The sequence below is a fragment of the Mustela erminea genome, chromosome 5, assembly GCF_009829155.1.
Source record: "Mustela erminea isolate mMusErm1 chromosome 5, mMusErm1.Pri, whole genome shotgun sequence".
NCBI lineage: Eukaryota > Metazoa > Chordata > Mammalia > Carnivora > Mustelidae > Mustela > Mustela erminea.
In genome coordinates, this window is record NC_045618.1 from 19577632 (window position 1) to 19597200 (window position 19569).

Below are 19569 nucleotides of genomic sequence, written 5' to 3' on the forward strand. Positions count from 1 at the left end.
GGACCTTACAGACTGTGGTCAAGGCCAGCCTGAATACCTAGATGATTCCGACATAACTTAGGTACAATAAATAGATATGGGGTACAGTGGGAGCAAAATGATGGACACTGAACCCAGCCGGGAAATGCCAGAGAAAGATCACTGGAGCAGTAGATCACTGATGTCCTGAAGAGTTAGTGAGATAAACCAGGGAAAGGCAGGAACACAGGGAGGAGGGAATAGAAGTGCTAAGGAGGGAAAGTGCTATAATCAAGTAACCAGAAACACAGAAGAAAACAGGATTAGATGTTCTAGTCTCATTGTTGAAGCCTGAATGATTTTTAGTCTTGACATTTGGAACTTGAGGATGTTTTGATTTCATCTTTTAATAGTCAATCAGAGAAAGGAATCACAATGTCCTCAGATTCACAATAGGGAGGTTGAAGTATGGGTGTGGTGGGAGTGGGGTAAGGACCAAGAGAGCAGGAAGGCTCTATCAGGGGTGAGGGTCAGAGGGTAGGGTCCTGACATTGCAGATTTCCACCTCCAGATGACAACGAATACCAGAACTTGGACCCTGGTCCCCTTCAGAAAAATCTATACCACAAGCAACAGCTGATAAGATAACTCCTTGCTTTGCTTTGCCCCCATCCGCTATTAAAAATGCACTCAGCCCAAAGTAGCACTACCTCAGTCACACCCACACCTGCAAGGCTTGTGTGCAGAAAGAGAAGGGCTGCCTTCTTTTTCATGTGTTGTTCATTTCATTATAATTTCTACTCTGGGGGAGTCCCATTAAGACAGTTGCAAATTTGCGCAAATATGGTGGAATGAAGATAATCAAGAAAGACTTGTTGAATACTTCCTATCAGGCTTTGGGGCCACAGAAAGGAAAGGGGGTGATCCTGGACTCAGGGAACTTACGAGTGAGCCAGGACTTACGTGGATCTGAACTCAAGAGGAGACAAGGAGAGCAAGTGGAAGAGTTGTCCGGAAGGGAGAATCACACACTTTGGTAAGGGACCTAGGGATTCAAGTTCAGTTGCCTGGGCCATCTGATGTAACGGACCGAAAGAAGAGATGAAGAGAGGAAATCTGTTTTGAGTGCACAGCCAGATAGAGGCCAAAGCCTATTCAACTTCCTACAGATTTCAGAAACCAACTCTGGCCATGGGAGGCTCCCTGTCATCGGCAAATCTTGGCCTTGACCACTACATCAGAATGAGCTACACCTGCAAGGGCAAAGATATTTTCTCCTTAAAGTTCCACCTCAGCATGTTCATTACTTGATTCACTCCAAATTTGATAGTATAGGGCTCAGGGAACAAACAGCAAGGGTTTTTCTCTTGCTATTGGTATAATATTTGTTACAAAAAAAATAGTTTGCTCACTCCTAAAATGCCACTCCAGGCAGCACAGATCCTTTTGTCCAGAATGAAATATAACTAAATAAATAGCTATGTAGGGGTTGCCACTCTAAATAATGTCCTTGTGTATCATACACAAGCAATGAGTCAAGATCTTGAAAGCCATAGTAATGCTAATATTCCACAGCCTAAAACATTTAAAGTGAAATAGAAAGAATACAGAAGTTGAGGGTGGGCCCCTGGAAAACGTAGTTTCAGACGGAGAAAAAAAATAAATCTCATTATTTATTCTTTCTTTAAGTGCTGCCGCCAACCATCAATTATTGCTGTTAAGCAAAAACAGGTAAGACTCCCTTCTTCATAATACAAAAGTTAACTCTAAACAAAGCACAAACCTAAATAAAAGGGCTAAAACTATAACATTCTTAAAAGACTAGATAAGAGTAAATACTCAAGACCTTGGGTTTAGGTAAAGCCTCTTTACATATGGCACCAAAAGTACAAATGACAAAATTAAGAAGAATCGATAAATAGGACTTCCTCAAAATGAAAACTTTTTGTGTGCCAAAAGACACCATCAAGACAGTAAAAAGACAACCCACAAGATGGGAGAAATACCTGAACGTCACACATTTGATAAGGGATTTAGGCTTAGAATAAAATAAGAACTCACGCAACTCAGTAAGAAAAGGACAAATAATCCAATTCAAAAATGGGCGAAGAATCTGAATTTGAATATTTCACCAAAGAAAATAGACAAATGGCCACTAAGCTCATGAAAAAAAAAAAAATGCCCAACCTCATTTGCATCAGGGAAGTGCAAATCACTTCCACGCTCAGAGCTACCATTCACACCCACTAGGATGGCTATCATCATGAAGATAGCAAGTGTTGGCAAGGATGTTGAGAACATGGCAGGTGGGAAAAGTGAAATGGTACAGCTGCTGTGAAAGACAGTCTGGGAGCTCCTTGAAAGGTTAAACGTGGAGTTACCATATAACCCAGCAATTCTATGTGTAGGCATTCAAGAGAGTATTCCAGGGCATTAAAATGATTCATGCTACAACACAGATTGTTCTTAAAAACATGCTACGTAAAAGAAGCCAGACACAAAAGGCCGCACAGTGTGATTCCATTGATGTGAAGTGTCCAGAAGAGGTAAATCCACAGAAACAAAAAGAAGGTTACTAGTTCCTCGGGGTGTATGAAGGGAGTGTGGGGAGAAACACAAAGTGGCCAATGAGGGGTACAGGGTTTCTTCTTGGGGTGATGAAAATGTTCAAAGATTAAAATGCAGTGTGGGTTGTATGACCATGAACATGCTGAAAAATATTGACTTGTGCACTCTTTTAGATGGGTGAGTTGGATAGTCTGAATTATATCACGAAAAGGAAAAAAGAAAAACTGTTAAGAAGCCTCCTCAGTTTCAATCTTTTTACCCCAGAGCTCATCCTGAACTTCATGCTATAGCTCCCCATTATTTCATTTATGGAGCTTAAGTGTTACCTCCAAAATTCACCTGTGTCCATGAGCCCAGAAGAGTCATTAAGTGAAGGAAAGACTATAAACCTCGATTCAGATTTCAGCATGATTTAAAGTTCATGACTTCTTGGAGGAAGAAAACAGCAGGCTTTAAAGCAAGAACAGACCAACTGCCCTGAAGGCAAAGTAACTGCCCTAGCTGATAGCCTTTTGGGGGGTAAGGGTACTTGGTAGACATCCACAAGCCAACATTTTAACTCTAGCCATTGACTTTAAAACCCAGGCTACGCCTCTCACCAGCCTCTCTACCATCCTGTTATTTCTCTCAGGATGAGATCAGAGGCTAAACACAGAGAAATGAGCTGAAGAGAACTGGGGCCAGCAGTCTCTAATCCTCTGGGCTGCTTCGGTTTACTAGCAGGAAACAAATCACAGTCTGTCAGGCTCCCACTAGCTGCTCCTAAGGCCACAAGCCTGTGCCAATACCTCTAGCCTCTTTCATAGCCACTTTTTCCTGACTCTAGTGTACCAGATGTGCCATTTTGGATATAGCCCAGTGTCCAGCTCTCAGAGCAGCAGGGAACATCAGCACTGTGGGGGGAGTTGGTGCACTGCTTTTCCCACTGTGAGAGCCAAGGGAGACCATCCTACATCTGCTGAGAGTTGGCTGGGATGGCCTTGGCATGGCCAGTTGGATGCTTTCCTCAGGACTTCGAGTCTGGAGCAGAGAGCGATAACCAGGAGTAGCAGATGGCATCCTGCCTAGGTTGCTGCTGCTGAAAAGACAGTTGTCATCCCTTGGCTTTTTGGATTTCCTGATTGCCCTGGTTTCTTGGTTTCCACCGTCATCCAAGTCTGGTCCACCAGTCTTCCTTTAGGGCTATGAGCCCCTTCCAAGGAAGTCCTTTGTTTAAGATAGTAAGAGGTGGATTCTGTTGTCTCTAACTATGAGATTTTAAGTGGAGGAGGAACTGGGGGCATTTGGCAGTTCCTCCCTCTGATCTCATCTTGCTGACAATGGGCACTCATGTATCCCCTTCTCTCCCCGCCATCTTTGCTTCTATTCTGCCCAAGTTTCAAATCTGACAGTGACATTATTACTAGTCACCACGTGAGGTATTTTTTAATGTAAAAGAGGGTGCTGGCTTCTTTGACACAGACTTAAATAGGTGCTTGGTAGATGACAAGACATTTACCTACCCAGCAAGTAGAGCAACACCTTTATGCCACGTTAACTAAATATCACAGTATTTCAATAATAACCAGCGGGGAAGGGCATTAGGCAATCCTGACTTGGGGAAGTACCAGCATTTTTTCAGAGCCCATAGGTGATGACTCTAAGAGTAGTCCTGAGCATTTGCAACAATGAAATCTGTCATTCAAGGCCCTTTTCCCCATGGCTCCTTCACTTCTTGGACAGTCGGAGAAGCCCACTGATTCCCACAGTCAATTTATAGCCCACCTCTCATCTTGATTCATTTTGCTCAACTCTAGGACTTTATGGCAACTGAAATATTGTCAGCTCTGTTGACTCTTTCATCTCTGCTTGGTGTGCTTTTTAAGCAAAGGTATTTATTTACTCCTCGATTACTCCCAGTGCTTTTTTTTTTCTCATCAGTTACACAAAAGTCCCCCTTTCCCATCCCATGTCCATTCTCTCAGTCCTGAAACTCATATTTATATAAAAGTATCTGAAGGAACTGTACTATTTACATTAAAAATATCTGAAGCTCTTTCTAAAAGTAAGAAAAATGTGCAAGAAAAACACCTGTGGTTGTTTCTTTATACTTCGCAGAAGAATCGGTATTGGAGGTGGCATCATAGCCCAGCTGTGTTTTCCCACCTGCCAAAACTGTGGAAGTTTTAAACCCTATTTCTACTCCAGCTGCCAGTAGTTTGCAGGAAGACAATCTCCCTAATGTAGGTTTTTATGACTCATTATTTTCTGACCTCATGGATACAGAACCCAACAGGGTGAAGGAAGCCTGTTGAGCCACTTTCTCAGATGAACACCATTAAATTTGACCTTAGGACTAAAGAAATAAAACCATCTGGGCCACTAGTTTATCACTATTTGAAGCAACGTTTTTGCAAAGTACTAAAAAAATGTGGCCCTCTGACCCTTGCTGAGGTAAGAACTCTGAGTCAGGCTGAAGTTTTGGGCAAGTTACGAAATTCTGGTAATTATCTGTGCAATATCTACTGTAAAATAACCACAGTGCCTTAGAAGATAACTCTACAGAACATATCTCTTGGATAGAGGAGGGTGACAAGAGAGTGTCTCTATGGAACAGAACACATCTCTCCCAGAAGGGCTGGTGACCGGAAGTGGGAAATTAGGCAGACAACGCTAACTGAATTAAAAGTGTATTCCTGAGTGATAAAGTGAAACAAGGACACGTTGGAATCAGCACTCACTATCTCGGAGCGTCATTATTGTTGGAGGAGGTGAGAGTTGGTGAGAACTTTGGAGACTGGGTGACCAGCTAGATTATGGTGGGATGAGGATTCTCTGGGGACACAAAGTCAGCTCCAGCAGAACAAGGACCTTGCCTGGCTTGTTTACTGTTGTATACCCAAGGCTGGCCACAGAGTAAACACTAAATAAGTATTTGTTGCATTCAACAGAAAGGTAACCGAGGCTAGAATGGACTTTTGAACACTCCAGGAGCGATGCTGTAGCCAAAAATGATATTTGGTTTCACTATCTACAAACAATCTCATTTTTATCAGTTGCAAAACAATTTTTAAAATTTGGTGCAAGGGTATCAGGTAAACATGTTTATCTACATTTAATCTGTTTGTGTTCTCTTTGGAATGAACTCTACCAACTCAGCCAAAAAAACTGGTTATGCCTCAAGATAAAACACAAAGGAAAACATCAGCAGCTACTTGCTTCCTGTCACTAGTGTAAGGACGGAGCAAATGGCAAATTCCAATTCTAAAGGAATTTTAAATTGTGCCATTGCAAATGGAAAAGACAAGGCAAATGACAGAGCAACTGACCTCTGAGGGCTATTTATTACGATGAGTTAGTGCATTAAAAGCCTGCAAATGCCTGGGCTTATCGTAAGAGGAACAAACAAACCAACAAACCCTACACTTTGTGTGGAGAAGTAGTTAACTTGCAACAAGGTAATAAGTGATTCTTTCATTTTAAATTTTACCTTGATATCAGTTTAAAGACTTGAAGAAATTCAAAACACACCCAAAGATTTAAAAAAGAACAATTCAGAGTATTTGCAAACAAAACCAGGTATCACCTCGAAGATGTCATTGTGGGGCATCAGGAGGTCCTGAGTTTCCAATCATTCTGCCTTTTATTTAGAGTCCCCCTACACCCCAGCCCCCAGGTTTTATGTGGGCATGTGACTGCCCTACCACGTGAGACATTTCCCAACGTCCCCTGTAACTAGATGTGGTCATGTGTGACTACGTCTGGCTCAAAGACACAGTGGTGGCATTGATTTGAGTAACCTCCTTAAATACCAAGCTCTGTGTCCTGGCTTCTCTCCTTCTTCCTTCTTAATAACTGAAAATTAGGGATGACAGTATATAGGAGCAAGCTTTGAGGCCAAAGAGCCCATTTTCCTGGCTACATACAAGAGAAATAAACTTTTACCTTCTCTGTAAGTCATTGAATTTTGAGTCCTTTTTGTTTTAACTGCTTAGACCATAATTCAAACATATAAAGGAAAATTGAAAGGAGAAGTAAATAAGTACTATATTGCTGTATTGTGTTATATTGCTTCCAGGCAGATTATAAAACCTGGAGACATCTGCTCATCAAATTACTGTTTAGAGAATAAAAAGGAGACCTACAGACTGGGAGAAAATATTTGCAACATTTGAAATAGAAAATATTTGTATCTACAATATAGAAAGAGCTCCTGAAATTCAATAATAAAAAAAAATCAGGAGACTTCTTCCTTAAGTCATTTGGGGGCATGTTTTTCCATTAATATTCTGCCTACTGGGGAGCACCCTAAGTATTTACTCTGCCTTTGCAGCTTCTTGCATGGAGCTGGTGCCAATTATCAATTTATTGCCTCTCAACTCCCAAATTCACTCTTTTTTACCCACTGTGTGAAATGATCTGGTGCCTTTCCTATTTTCCCTTTGCCAGCTAGCCCTGGAGTTGTCAGTAGAGGACGGTGGAGAGACATTGCAGGATGAAAGGGTTTTACTTCCTGACTCTGGTACATCCCAGTAAAAGGCTCCAGGAACCCCTGGCAGCCAGCAGATTCTCCTGGCAGCCCCCTTGGGAGTTTTGTAGCAGAGGGCCTCCAAGAAGACACTTTACAGTGAATAGCCCTCCCCACATCCTAGAGGGCAGATATCTGGCAAGTTCCAGGGAGCTGCTTTCCAGTCTATTCTGCTAGTACCAGGAGTAACTCCTCTGTTCCCTCCCCAACTGGTCTGCCCCTCAAGGGAGTCTGGGAAGGGTGGTGTTTCCTTGCAGGCTCTGGTTCAGCTCCAAGGGTTATAAGTTTCCTGGAGCAGTGATCCCTATATTCTTTAGAGTTCTTCCTACTGGCCAGTGCTTCATGTCTCCAATCTTGATTGGGCCCAGACAGCCTTGCTGGAAAAATCTAACCTTATGTGCTTAATCTAATACTAATTTGCAAAAGCTCAAATTATCCTGAAAAGTTAAAAAAAAAAAAAAAGAAAGAAAGAAAAGAAAAGTCTCTGGAGTTCAAATTAGAAGGGGGAGCCTTCTCATTTTTCCCTTCTAATACTGTGTAGAGTTTGCGTATAGATTAAATGATGCATTGAGATTTCAGGAAGATGGGCTTATGCTCCTTTCCTCCTAGGTCCATTTAAAGCTTAGTTAGGTTAATGTCCCATGAGCTGGCTATCACTTTCTACAAGGGCAACAATTCCTCCCTGTTAGTAAACATAATTGGGATATTTTCCCAGCAAAACTAATAAACCCCTAAAATGCCAGCTAGGCACTTGGCATCTGTATGGGGTCAAGTTCTCTTTGAAGCCAGGGCTATCCCCCAGTGTTATTCTCTTTAGGCCATGTTTCTCTTGGCTCTGTAATAAAATTTCACAATATGCCTTGATCTAGGGTCCTAATGGAAATCGTCCCTTCCTAACTAACTTAAATATTGAGCCAATGAAGTTCAATTCCTAGAAAATCACAAGTCGCTGTTTGCTGTTGTGTGCAGAAGAAAGCCCATTTGGGGATGGCTCTGCCAGAGGATTACTATCCGGAGCTGCCCCAGCCTCCTTTGAAGGCAGCTCCTCGGGGCCCTACCCCATCTCGGGAGACTCCTATAAATGAGAAGCTGTAACAAGCCCCCAGGCCACTGGGCCCCTGTCTGCTTTTCCAGGCTATGCCTCCCTTCCCCTTCACTCTGAGACCCCACAAGCCAGGTCTGGTTTTTGACCCTTGAGAACAAAAAAGTTCTCTCCTGCCTTCAGGCATGTGCATTAACTATTCTTTCTGCCAGACACCCTTTCCCCATCTTTACTCAGCTCTCTTCTCCTTGTCCTTCAAGCTACAACTCAAGCTTCCCCAAGATCTCCTTGAAGACTTCTTATGACCCCTACCCCCCACTGTTTTAAATCCAAATCAAGGACTGCCATCGCTCTGTGTTCTTTTCCTTCATAACCTGTATCAAACTGGTAAATATATGTTTGCATATTGATTTGACTAAAATCTGGCCTGCTCCTCAGACTTCAAGATGAAGGACATCCCAAGAGCATCCCTAAGTTGGCATACTGTAAGGGCACAAAGAGTTAAGTGCTCAATAGATATTAAGGGAAGTTAGTATATAATACAGTGGTCAAGTCCAAGGATTTGGGAATCCAGACTGCCTGGGTTCAAGGCCTCATTTTGACACTCCAAGAACTGTGTGCCCTCGGACAGCTAACTTAATGTCAGTTTCTTCATCTACAAAACAGGTGATAACTGCACCTCTCTGATAAGGTGGTTAAAAGGGTTAAGTGAGTAACTATCTGTAAATCACTTTATCACATGCCTGTTAAATAATTGATTGGAGTCAAACTCTTAAATACTATTGGTTGGGGTACCAGGTGGTGGGTATTATAGAGGGCATGGATTGCATGGAGCACTGGGTGTGGTGAAAAAATAATGAATACTGTTATGCTGAAAATAAATTTTTAAAAATCCCATTATATTTGAAAAAAAAAAAGAGAGAGAAGAACAAAATGAACTTTTAGGTCCCCAAATTCTGTAACTGACACCTGTTATAAGAAGTCATTTAAAAATAATATACAGTAATGTGACTTAGTTAAAACACTTACATTTTAAAAAAGCCTAACTGATACTGCCGCTTAGGGTAACAAATTTTAGGAGTCACTAAAATATTCAAACCTACCTTGGAATATATATGAAACTTGACAAAAAAATGTTTAGGCTATAGCTAATAAATAATACTTCAGTGTTCATAATAATGGTTGTTTTAAAAATCTGGAATATTTAAGTCCATTTTGAAATGTTAACTCTATGCAATAACATTCAACTAATATTAAAAATTATATTTACCAACATGCAAAATATTTCAAAATTATATCTACACTTTAATTATATGATGGTATATGATTTCATTTATTTTTAAAGATTTATTTATTTGACAGAGAGAGACACAGCGAGAGAGGGGAACACAGTGGCAGAGGAAGAAGCAGGCTTTCCACAGAGCAGGGAGCCCGATGTGGGGCTTGATCCCAGGACCCTGGGATCATGACCTGAGCTGAAGGCAGACACCTAATGACTGAGCCACCCAGGCACCCCTGATTTCATTATTATGCTACTTTATACATATACATCTAAATGTGTGTGTGTGCACACGCGCGTGCACGTGCGTGTACGTAAAAGCAAACCAAAGGAAACCTGAAAAAAGGGTAAAATCCTTAGTGTTGAAAATTTTTAAATTATTTTTACCGCTGATCATTTGTTACTGTTGATCCAAAATTAAGAAAATTAATAACTGAGGGACGCCTGGGTGGCTCAGTTGGTTAAGCAGCTGCCTTCGGCTCAGGTCATGATCCCAGCGTCCTGGGATCGAGTCCCGCATCGGGCTCCTTGCTCCGCGGGGAGCCTGCTTCTCCCTCTGACTCTGCCTTCCACTCTGTCTGCCTGTGCTCGCTCTCGCTCGCCCTCTCTCTGACAAATTAAAAAAAAAAAAATCTTAAAAAAAAAGAAGAAAAGAAAATTAATAACTGATTTCTTATTAATGACTCAAGTCAACAAAGGTACATTTTGTTCTAAAAATCATACTCTCATCCAGTCCAGCCCTATCAATATGAAGAAAGAGTCCCAGGGAAATACAGGTGCCTTGTCTTACTAAGACGTGTTACTAAGGTAATTTATTTTGCATTAACATTTTGAGAGAGTAATTTTTCATGTAAAGGTTTCATATACAAAAGCTAATAGCTGATTTGAAGGCAGGCAAGTTTGTTACCTACACAAAACTTCTCTCAGCCTTCTTCTTATACATACAAAAGCTAACTCCAGAATCTTTTATATTCTAATAATTTCAAGGAAAATAAAATGTGCTTCCATAGTCACTAGAAAGATAGGATCTTGAGGTCCATCTATAAACTGACTTCAGGGGTGCCTGGGTGGCTCAGTTGAGTGACTCTTGGTTTCAGCTCAGGTCATGATCTAAAGGTCATGAAATCAAGCAGGGTTGTCAGGATCTACACTTAGTGAAACGGGGGAGCCTGCTTGAGATTCTCTCCCACTCTCTGCCCCTCCCCCCTCTAAAAAAAAAACAGATTTAAACTGACTTCAGATTTCGAAGGTAATAAACATAAGACAGAAAATGCAGTTTAAGGAGGCGGTATTCACCAGATTTTCATTCTTCCAGATGCCCCTTTAACTTTATCACATCTCTGCTGTATCTCTGCCCCAGTTGCTAATTGACAGAGATTGCCAAAGCCCAGGTTAAGGCCAAGAAAGAGGTAAGTGACCAAGAAAGTTTACTTACACTGCCAACATGGGTAGAAACTTGCAGAAAAACAAGTATGACTGAAGTCAGCAGGATATGAAGCACAGTTACAGAACAGAGAAGTCTTAGAAGGATGTAAACCCTAGGGTTTAAAGAGAAGGGACCCAAGCTGATTGGGAGGGACTCTACAAGAAATTTACACAGGACCCACTGTTCATAATTCTGCCTTTAAAGGCAGAATTCCCTCCCCCCTCTTGTTTTTTTAGTTAAATTTAGAAGTCAACAATGTAAATTAAGAGTTGGGTAACTAGGCAATGCTGTTGCAATGTAAAGAAATGTTAACCCAATTAGCATCACGTCAGCATCTCCTTTCCAGTTGCTATTAAATATTTTGCTCCTCTCCACCAAGTCCTTCCTCACAAGCTCTCCTCCCTGGACTGGTGAGTCACACATCTTGCTCCACAAATTACCCTGTTATTAGTCTCAGGGACAAGTGAGTGATGTAGGCAAGAGCTAGGGGGCTGGGAACCTTGCTGACATGACTCACTCCCAGAGGAGCCTGAGGAGAGGCCCTGATTCTGTCTCAGTTCTCCCATCTGAGAGGCAAGAGGACTGGCCTAGAGTCTGTAGAGCCCTCCTGGGGACCGCTGAAGGGTGCTGCAGAAGGCTACCCACCAGTTAGTCCCAGATAAGAAGAGTCAGCAAGACTGCCATATATATATATATACACACACACACACATAGCAAGCCTGTAATTGATGAATAAAATCCAAAATGGAAAAAAAAAATGCAGTCCTTCACATACCACCAAATTTGAGGAAGAACTATGGCTTCAGAGTCAGAAAGCCCCAGTCTGAGTCCTAGCTTTGCCTCTTAAAACTAGATGAACTTGGGGGGTGGGGTGGCACCTGGGTGGCTCAGTCGGTTGGGTGTCAGACTCTTGATTTTGGCTCAGGTCATGATCTCAGGGTCAAGAGATCACGCCTCATGTCCAGCTCCGTGCTCAGCATGGAGTCCACTCCGGATGCTCTCTGTTCCTCTCCCTCTGCCCCTCCCCCTGCTCTCTCCCTCCCGCCTCCCTCTCTCTAAAATAAATACATCTTAAATCTTAAAAATAAAACCCACATAACTAAGTGAACTTGAGCAACTCAGTCTCTCTGAATTCTTTGCTAGCTCCCTTGCTCAACGGTGCTAATTCCACCTTCCACAAAGACCTGTTGCAGAAGGAGAGTGATTCATTATGTGGAAATACCTGAACGCAGTAAGGGGCCGGATCTATGTTACAGAGTCATGTTATCTTGTTATCACCTTATTGGGTCTGGGCAAGACTCCCGATGTCAGGCTGGTTTAAATAGTAAGATTAAATGCTCAGTTTAAAAAGATTCCCCAAGGGAGAGTAACGGGACACCCCTGCCCCTTCACAGAGGCATTCTCCCCACGATCTCCCCATCTCTCACTGTGGGAAAAAGATAACTGGCTTCATTTCCTTCTTTCAGTAAGGGAAGCCTACCTAAAGGACACAGACAAGGCAAACCTAAACAGAAAACCTAGGAACAGTCTTGGACAGACAGTACTACACAATGTCATCTAGTTCAGACCTTTCAGACAATCAGACTCACCTGGGGTGATAACCCAGCCACTCCCCACAACACCCTGGAGTAGAATTTCGAGGATACGACATGTGGGAACCCAAGGCCCAGTGGCTTCTCAAGGAAAAGGGGTTTGGGGCTCTGACTGCCCAACCTCAGCCCTTTCCAGCTACCTGAGCTAGAAGAGCATGTGACTTTCTTCCCAGCCTTGAATTTCTCATCTATAAGCTAGGAATAATATTTTCTATTTCTGTACAGCCCCAATTGGACTAAGTAAGGTCATGTGTCTAAATCACTCTGTAACTTGGGGCATATGGTGAGTGTGTTAGGATTGTCACTATTTACCTTTCCTCATCAATGGCACCATGGACTTTGAGGTGGCCCAGCGCTCAGCCCTCATTCACTGATTTCCTACAGTCCCCTAGTCAGTGGTAAGGTCGGCTGGACTGAGTGTCGGAAAGGCCGCAGCTTTTCTGAGGGACAAGTGCGATCACCTGACAGGGCAACTCATTTCTTCAGTGACAGCAGGATTTCTTTCGTCACTGGAACCCAACATGGGCAGTATCACCAAAGGAATCATTTTACGAAAGAGAGGAAAACCTACAGAAGGGTGTGGGGCCACATCTTGATCAAGAAGGAATTTCGAACATCCCTCTCACAGATGAGGAGGAGGCCAAGTTCCTTTTAGGGAAGGACTTGGGGTTACTAAGGCACACCGATGAAGCAAGCCCCAAATTTTAATGTTTTAAAAATATATGCTTATGTAATAGTTAAAGGCAGGGTTTCCAGTTGCACAGCCTGCTGCCCCCGCAGAATGAAGCAGTCTTTGGAAAAGAACAAGATGACAAAGATTCTAGTAATCTTCAGGTGAGGGTGAGGTGCAGTGGGCGGGGGAGCCTCCAGGAGAGGGCAAGAAAAAAATTCGCAATTGCTGCTTCTCAACAGTTTTCTTCATGGACTCTGAAATCATAAAAGAAGTTAGAAGGATAAAAGGCAAGATTTCCTGGGGCACCTGGGTGGCTCAGTGGGTTAAAGCCTCTGCCTTTGGCTCAGGTCATGATCCCAGGGTCCTGGGATGGAGCCCTGCGTTGGGCTCTCTGCTCGCAGGGAGCCTGCTTCCCCCTCCCTCTCTCTCTGCCTGCCTCTCTGCCTGCTTGTGATCTCTATCTGTCAAATAAATAAAATCGTTAAAAGAAAGGCAAGATTTCCTTATGGCAAGAACTGTTGGTGTGGGGCTGGGAGAGTAGCACCTGGTAATCACTGTTTGCTCCTTTGAGTAAATAGGGATGGGTCAACTCCCTTCTTTGGCTGGGACAGCTGCTTCCTCTGTCCATGGCCATTAGTCCTTGCTATTTATTCACCATAGGAAAATAGTTCCTAAAATCTCAAAACTAAACAGAACGAGTCATTCCTGTCCAGTCTTGATCTACTGCAAGAAGCCCCTTAAAGGGGGGTGGGGACAACGCCATATGTATAATGCCCAGATTTTACGTAGATGGGGGGAGACAGAGACAGACACGAAGAGACAGAGATCAAAAGACACAGAGATAGAGACTTAGGCAGGATATATGTGAAGTCTATCTGGAACACAGGGAACATATTTCACGTATTCATTTTACTGGTTTTTTTAAAAGATTTTATTTATTTATTTGATAGAGATCACAAGTGGGCAGAGAGGCAGGCAGAGAGAGAGGAGGAAGCAGGCTCCCTCCTGAGCTGAGAGCCCGATGCCAGGCTCGATCCCAGGACCCTGGGATCATGACCTGAGCTGAAGGCAGAGGCTTTAACCCACTGAGCCACCCAGGCGCCCTTCATTTTACTGTTTTTGATTAATGATTAAACCCACGGCTTCAAATGTAGAGCTATTTTGCCTGCGAAAATGGAAGGAAAACATCCTGGGTATATTGTATTAAAATGTAACATATTTAAAAGTAAAAATTTGGGGGCGCCTGGATGGCTCAGGTCCTTAAGTGTCTGGCTTTGGCTCATGATCTCGGAGTCCAGGGATTGAGCCTCGGTCAGGTTCTGTGCTCGGCTGGGTGTCTGCTTGTCCTTCTCCCACTTCTTTGGCCCCCTTCTTGTCCCTCTGTGCTGCGCCCCCCTGATAAATAACATCTTAAAAATAAATAAATAAAAATTCCCCTAGATTTCCAAACATTTCAAACATTCTTTCTGGAAGCGTATTCTTAACTCTCTCTCCAATACATTTTTATATAATTCTCATTTCAGTCTCTCTGATTTCCGTCTACCAGAGCTAATCAATGTTGTGAATGGGAGAAAACACTGTGCTGACATATACAGTTTCCTACAGCAAGGTCACATCTTGCGCATGGGCCAGTTCCTTTTTCCCTGGGGGACATAGGTCGGACATGTGCCAATGTGATTTTTCTGGCTACTCCTCTATTGATCCTGATTTTGGGGTCTCCGGGTTCCTAAGTCTTGTGCTTCTAAGTCTTTTCTACTTAGGCTAAGATTTATCGGCTCTTTTCTCAAAGTTTTTTCTGCCAAGAAACACAGTTAGCACAAGTTCTCCTGAGAATAACTGGTCTGCATTGGTGAAGCGGGACCAAGTGTGATCCACAGAGATAACCCACAGGACAGGTGCCGGCTCCACGTGCTGTTGGAGGGGATTCAGAGTTCCTCCTCCCTGTGGTTCCTGTTAGCGAAATTTCAGTATGGATGTCTCTTAAGGTCCTTATCAAAGAAAGGCAAGCTCTGAAAGCAAGCCAGTGTGAATGGAAGGGTCACAGGATATTCAACACCAAGCATCCCAGGAGCAAGTAATGTCCAAAACATACAGAGAATGGATGACTCTAACCTTGAAATATACCAAGAGATGCCTAGCGGAGCCTCAGTGAAGTCCTTCTGTTCAAGCAGGGGAGGGAGAGCCCTGTGTGCTTCTCTTCCCTGCCCAGTAAAGCTGTTTCTCAGTAAATTCGTCTTCCTGGTAGTTTACGAGGTCGGGAATGTTACTCAGCTGCCGCCTTATGAAATCTGAGCCATTTCAACCTTGCCACGCTGTTAGGTGGAGGTTTCCAGGGCGTGGTGGGAGGACAGGAGTCACATTTACATATTCCACAGCAATTCTGGAATGCTCAGCCTCTGTCGCTCTGTCATGCATCAGTCAGTGATATCATGAAGCACCAACTGTGTACTGAGGGCACGCAGTTTCAGGGCCAGGAGCAGCCCTACCCTTTCACCATGGCCTTGTTTGAAAAAGACCCCAGTCTGGCCTTGCTCTGGTCATACCTCTCTCCCACTGGCTGAGGAGTCCATAGACCCAAAGCTGCAAGCCCACCCACACACCATACCCCCTTTCTAGACTTGTTAGGGGTACCCAGGACCCTAGAATTCCCTGCCCGACACCTCCAAATTCTCTTTTAAGGCCTGCATGGGCCCTTCCCCAGGTCTGTCCTCTGAAAAGTGACAGCACAGTATACCCCTAGGCCTAGGAATGGCCAACAGGAGACTGTTGGGGAGAAGATGAAAAGACTCACACTTGGACACATACACAGAGGTGTCCGCACACACGGGCACTGGGGCCTCAAGCCAAGCAGGACAATTCTGGGGCTGAGAAGCAAAATAGGGTCAGGCTGAGAGCCAGACAACTCCCCATGTCCTCTTGCCTTGGGGCCTGAGGGACAAGCCTGTCCACAGGGACTCAGCAAAGTCTGGCCACTCTAGAGGCCCCAGGAATTCTGGAAGCCAAAGATGGATTCAGGCTGAGCAGCCACCAGAAGGGCTGGTAGCATGACAGACAGAAATCCTCAGGTAACTTCCTATGGTCCAGCTGAACCGCTCCTCCCCAGAGAAGGCAACTTCTTTGTTAGCAAAAAGTGGTTTATTCACCTGGCTCCCCTAAGCTTCCCCGCCCCCACCCCCACCCCCACCCCCACCCCCAGCAGGTTACCACTTCACTATAGAAAGCAGGAGGGGCAATACATTTGTGATCAATGGGGTTTGTGTTTGGTAAGAAGGTGTAGAAGAGTAGAGGCTAAAAGGTGGGGGTGGGGTTGGGCCTTGGTCAGGAACCCCTTCTGCATTCTCCACTGATCCACTGCGGATTGGTTAGGTAGGCGGTGGGGTGAAGGCACGTGCCAGTGAGCCCTGCTGTCGCAGGGAAAGGGTCAGGGATGTGTTTCAGAGGCCCAGCGGCTGTGCTACCTGCTTTCGCAGCTATAAACTGGGAATAAGAGCACCGTCTCTTCACAGACTGTTACAGAAGTTGGAGGCAACAATTACATGGTAACTAGTAACCAGCATGCGTATACAATGAACGCAGTTTCGTTACCAGCATCCGCTCATTGTATCCTCACCACAATAATAATTATTCATGCCCCCAATTCACACATGCAAAGAGAAGTTGAGAGGGATCGAGGGACCTGCCCCAGGTGACACAGCCAGACCAAAGCTAGGTGCTGGGCTAAAAATCCTCCTCCTCTTTACAGGACTTGATTTTTGTCTTTCATCCATATTTTGTGAACATGTGCTGTCATGCAAGTCATCCTTTCTGATTGTCACTTTTGATGACTTTGAAGACATGTGCTTTTCAAAGCCTGTTTCTCACAAGGAAGAATCTGGAAGCTGTAAACCTGCAGGACAGACGGAGCCAACTCTTCCTTCTAATTAGAAGCAAGGCTCAGGGAAAAGGGGATGGTCAAGGTTGGGGGGCCAGCTGGGAGCACAAACAAGGCAAATACCGGCTAAGCTTGGGAGATCTTCATCACCCGGCGCTGTCAGAGGAAGCTGTCACTCAACATCCCACCTCTCAAAAAGAAAAGATCTACAGTATATCATAGGGAATAACACGGAACTTGCCTTGCCCAGAACACCGCTCCTTCCCACAACACAGAAAACAATATCATATAATAATAAAGCTCTGGGGCACAGATATAGTTTACCAAGATCACAGTTAAGACAACACAGTAGGGGCGCCTGGGTGGCTCAGTGGGTTAAGCCGCTGCCTTCGGCTCAGGTCATGATCTCAGGGTCCTGGGATCGAGTCCCACATCGGGCTCTCTGCTCAGCAGGGAGCCTGCTTCCTCCTCTCTCTCTGCCTGCCTCTCTGCCTACTTGTGATCTCTCTCTGTCAAATAAATAAATAAAATCTTAAAAAAAAAAAAAGACAACACAGTAGAGGTGAAATAAGATAAGATAAAATAAAATAAAATAAAATAAAACGTAAATAACAGTAATTACCTTGAGTATATAGGATAGCTTTCTGCGAAGAAATTCAAGAACTCTGTGTATAGGTATGGGGAGATATATGTAAAAGTTTCGCCTTTCCTTTCACAACATCCCTGCAGAAGCAGAAAAGGGAAACATAATTAATAGACTATACAATGATACCCATAACTTTCCTTCCGGCTCTAAAATTCAAAGTCACAGTTACAAACCAGTGGCAGAATTTGGTGCAGGAGGAACTGGCCCTATGAATCAGTTTCGTTTGATCTGGGGAGTGTTTTAACATAATTTGCACTGATATCTAAAACTCAGGAATTTTCACCAAAAAATCTAGATTCACAGCTTCACTTGAAAACAACAACAAAACAAAACAAAACAAAACAAAAAATCCCGCAATATCTGGCAGTAATCACAGGACGTGCGGGCCTTAATTGAGGCATAAGCTTCATCAACCAGCCCACTGCTCATTTCAGTTACCTGCCCAGGCTTCTAAGGCATTAACGTTATAATTCCTTACGCCTCTAAGAATCATCAGTGGGAATTATGTCCTTAAAGTCAGTGCAACTTAAGTAAAGACAGTAAGAACACAGCCTCAAGTAGTGATTACAGTTCTATCAGCACACGGGTCTTGGAAGAGCCACTTGTGACTCGTTAGTACCCTGGTTCTGCCTGCTGGCTCTCTAGGGGGACTAGCTGGAAAACATTTTTAAGCCATGCTCTCGCCTGATTCAGAACACCTAAGTCAGGACCTCTGAAGGCACTGTCCTGACATCAGCATTGTTATCATTGCTTAACAGATGTATTCATTAAAGCCCAGCACGCCGACGGTAGAGCAGCAAATCCCAGAAGTAAACACACCTGAGTTAGAACCAGCAGCCAGACCAAGAAGCGAGACACTAGCAGCACCCTAGGGCCTCCACTGCGTCTCTGCCCAGTCGCTACCCCACTTCCTCCAACTATCCTCGCCTGACCTCTAACACCATGGACTCAGATTGCCTGTTCTTGAACTTCGCACACTCAGAATCACACTGACGGCATTCTTTCGCCTCCACGTCTTTCTGTCAGCAGTTGCGACTGAGACAATACCCAGCCTCACGTGTGTGACGGAGCTGACTTATTTTCACTGGGGTTGGTGTTCCATGGTGCGACTATACCACAACCTCTTTTTCCATTCTCCAGTTGAGGGAAATTGGGGTTTTCTGAAATAAGGCTACTCCCTGTGAACATTCTTGACTGTGTCTTTGGTAAACACATGTCCACATTTCTACAGGGCAATGGAATTGCTAGGTCACGGGTATGTATACACAATTAACAGACCCTGTTGACCAGTCTTCTAGAGCTGTTGTGTGGATTTACACGCCCACATCTGTGTGAGAGTTTCAGCTATTTCACATTCTCACCAACACAACTACTGTCTACCTTTCACATTTTAGCCTCTCTGGTGGGTGTGTAGCGATATTTTCCTGTGGTTTTGACGTGCATTCCCCTAACAACTGATAAAGTTGGTTTCATGCTTCTTGGCCATTTGGATACATTCTTTTGTGAAGCCCCTATGTAAATGTCTTGTCCAGTTTTCTATTGTGTTGGTCCATCTTTTCTAATGCGCTTGTTTTTTTTATTCTGGATATAACTCCTTCTTGTTTATATGTATGGCAATGTCTCCTTCCCTTCTGCAGCTGGTCTTTTACTCTCTTAATGGTAAGATCTGATGGAAAGAAGTTATTAGTTTTGATTTTTTTTTTAAAGATTTTTATTTATTTATTTGTCAGAGAGAGAGCGAGCGAGAGCGAGCACAGGCAGACAGAGTGGAAGGCAGAGTCAGAGGGAGAAGCAGGCTCCCTGCGGAGCAAGGAGCCCGATGCGGGACTCGATCCCAGGACGCTGGGATCATGACCTGAGCCGAAGGCAGCTGCTTAACCCACTGAGCCACCCAGGCGTCCCGTTATTAGTTTTAATAGAGTCCTATTTGTAGATCTTTTCCATATGCTAGTACTTTCTGCACCTTGCTTAAAAAAATCACTGCCCATCCCAAGGTCAATAATCTAT

The 19569-nt window shown here is 43.9% G+C and overlaps 1 protein-coding gene across 3 annotated transcripts in view; it reads right to left on the bottom strand.

The window, feature by feature from the left end:
- CERS3 (ceramide synthase 3) overlaps positions 1-19569 on the bottom strand; it is a 111355-nt gene that overhangs the window by 73923 nt on the left and 17863 nt on the right. For all 3 annotated transcript variants that reach the window (XM_032342202.1, XM_032342201.1, XM_032342203.1), the window contains one exon: positions 17539-17639. Coding sequence is in view for 1 of the 3 variants with exons in the window: in XM_032342201.1 (XP_032198092.1) it covers positions 17539-17639 (101 nt within the window). In the remaining 2 variants the exon portion in view is untranslated. The remainder of the gene's footprint in view (positions 1-17538; positions 17640-19569) is intronic.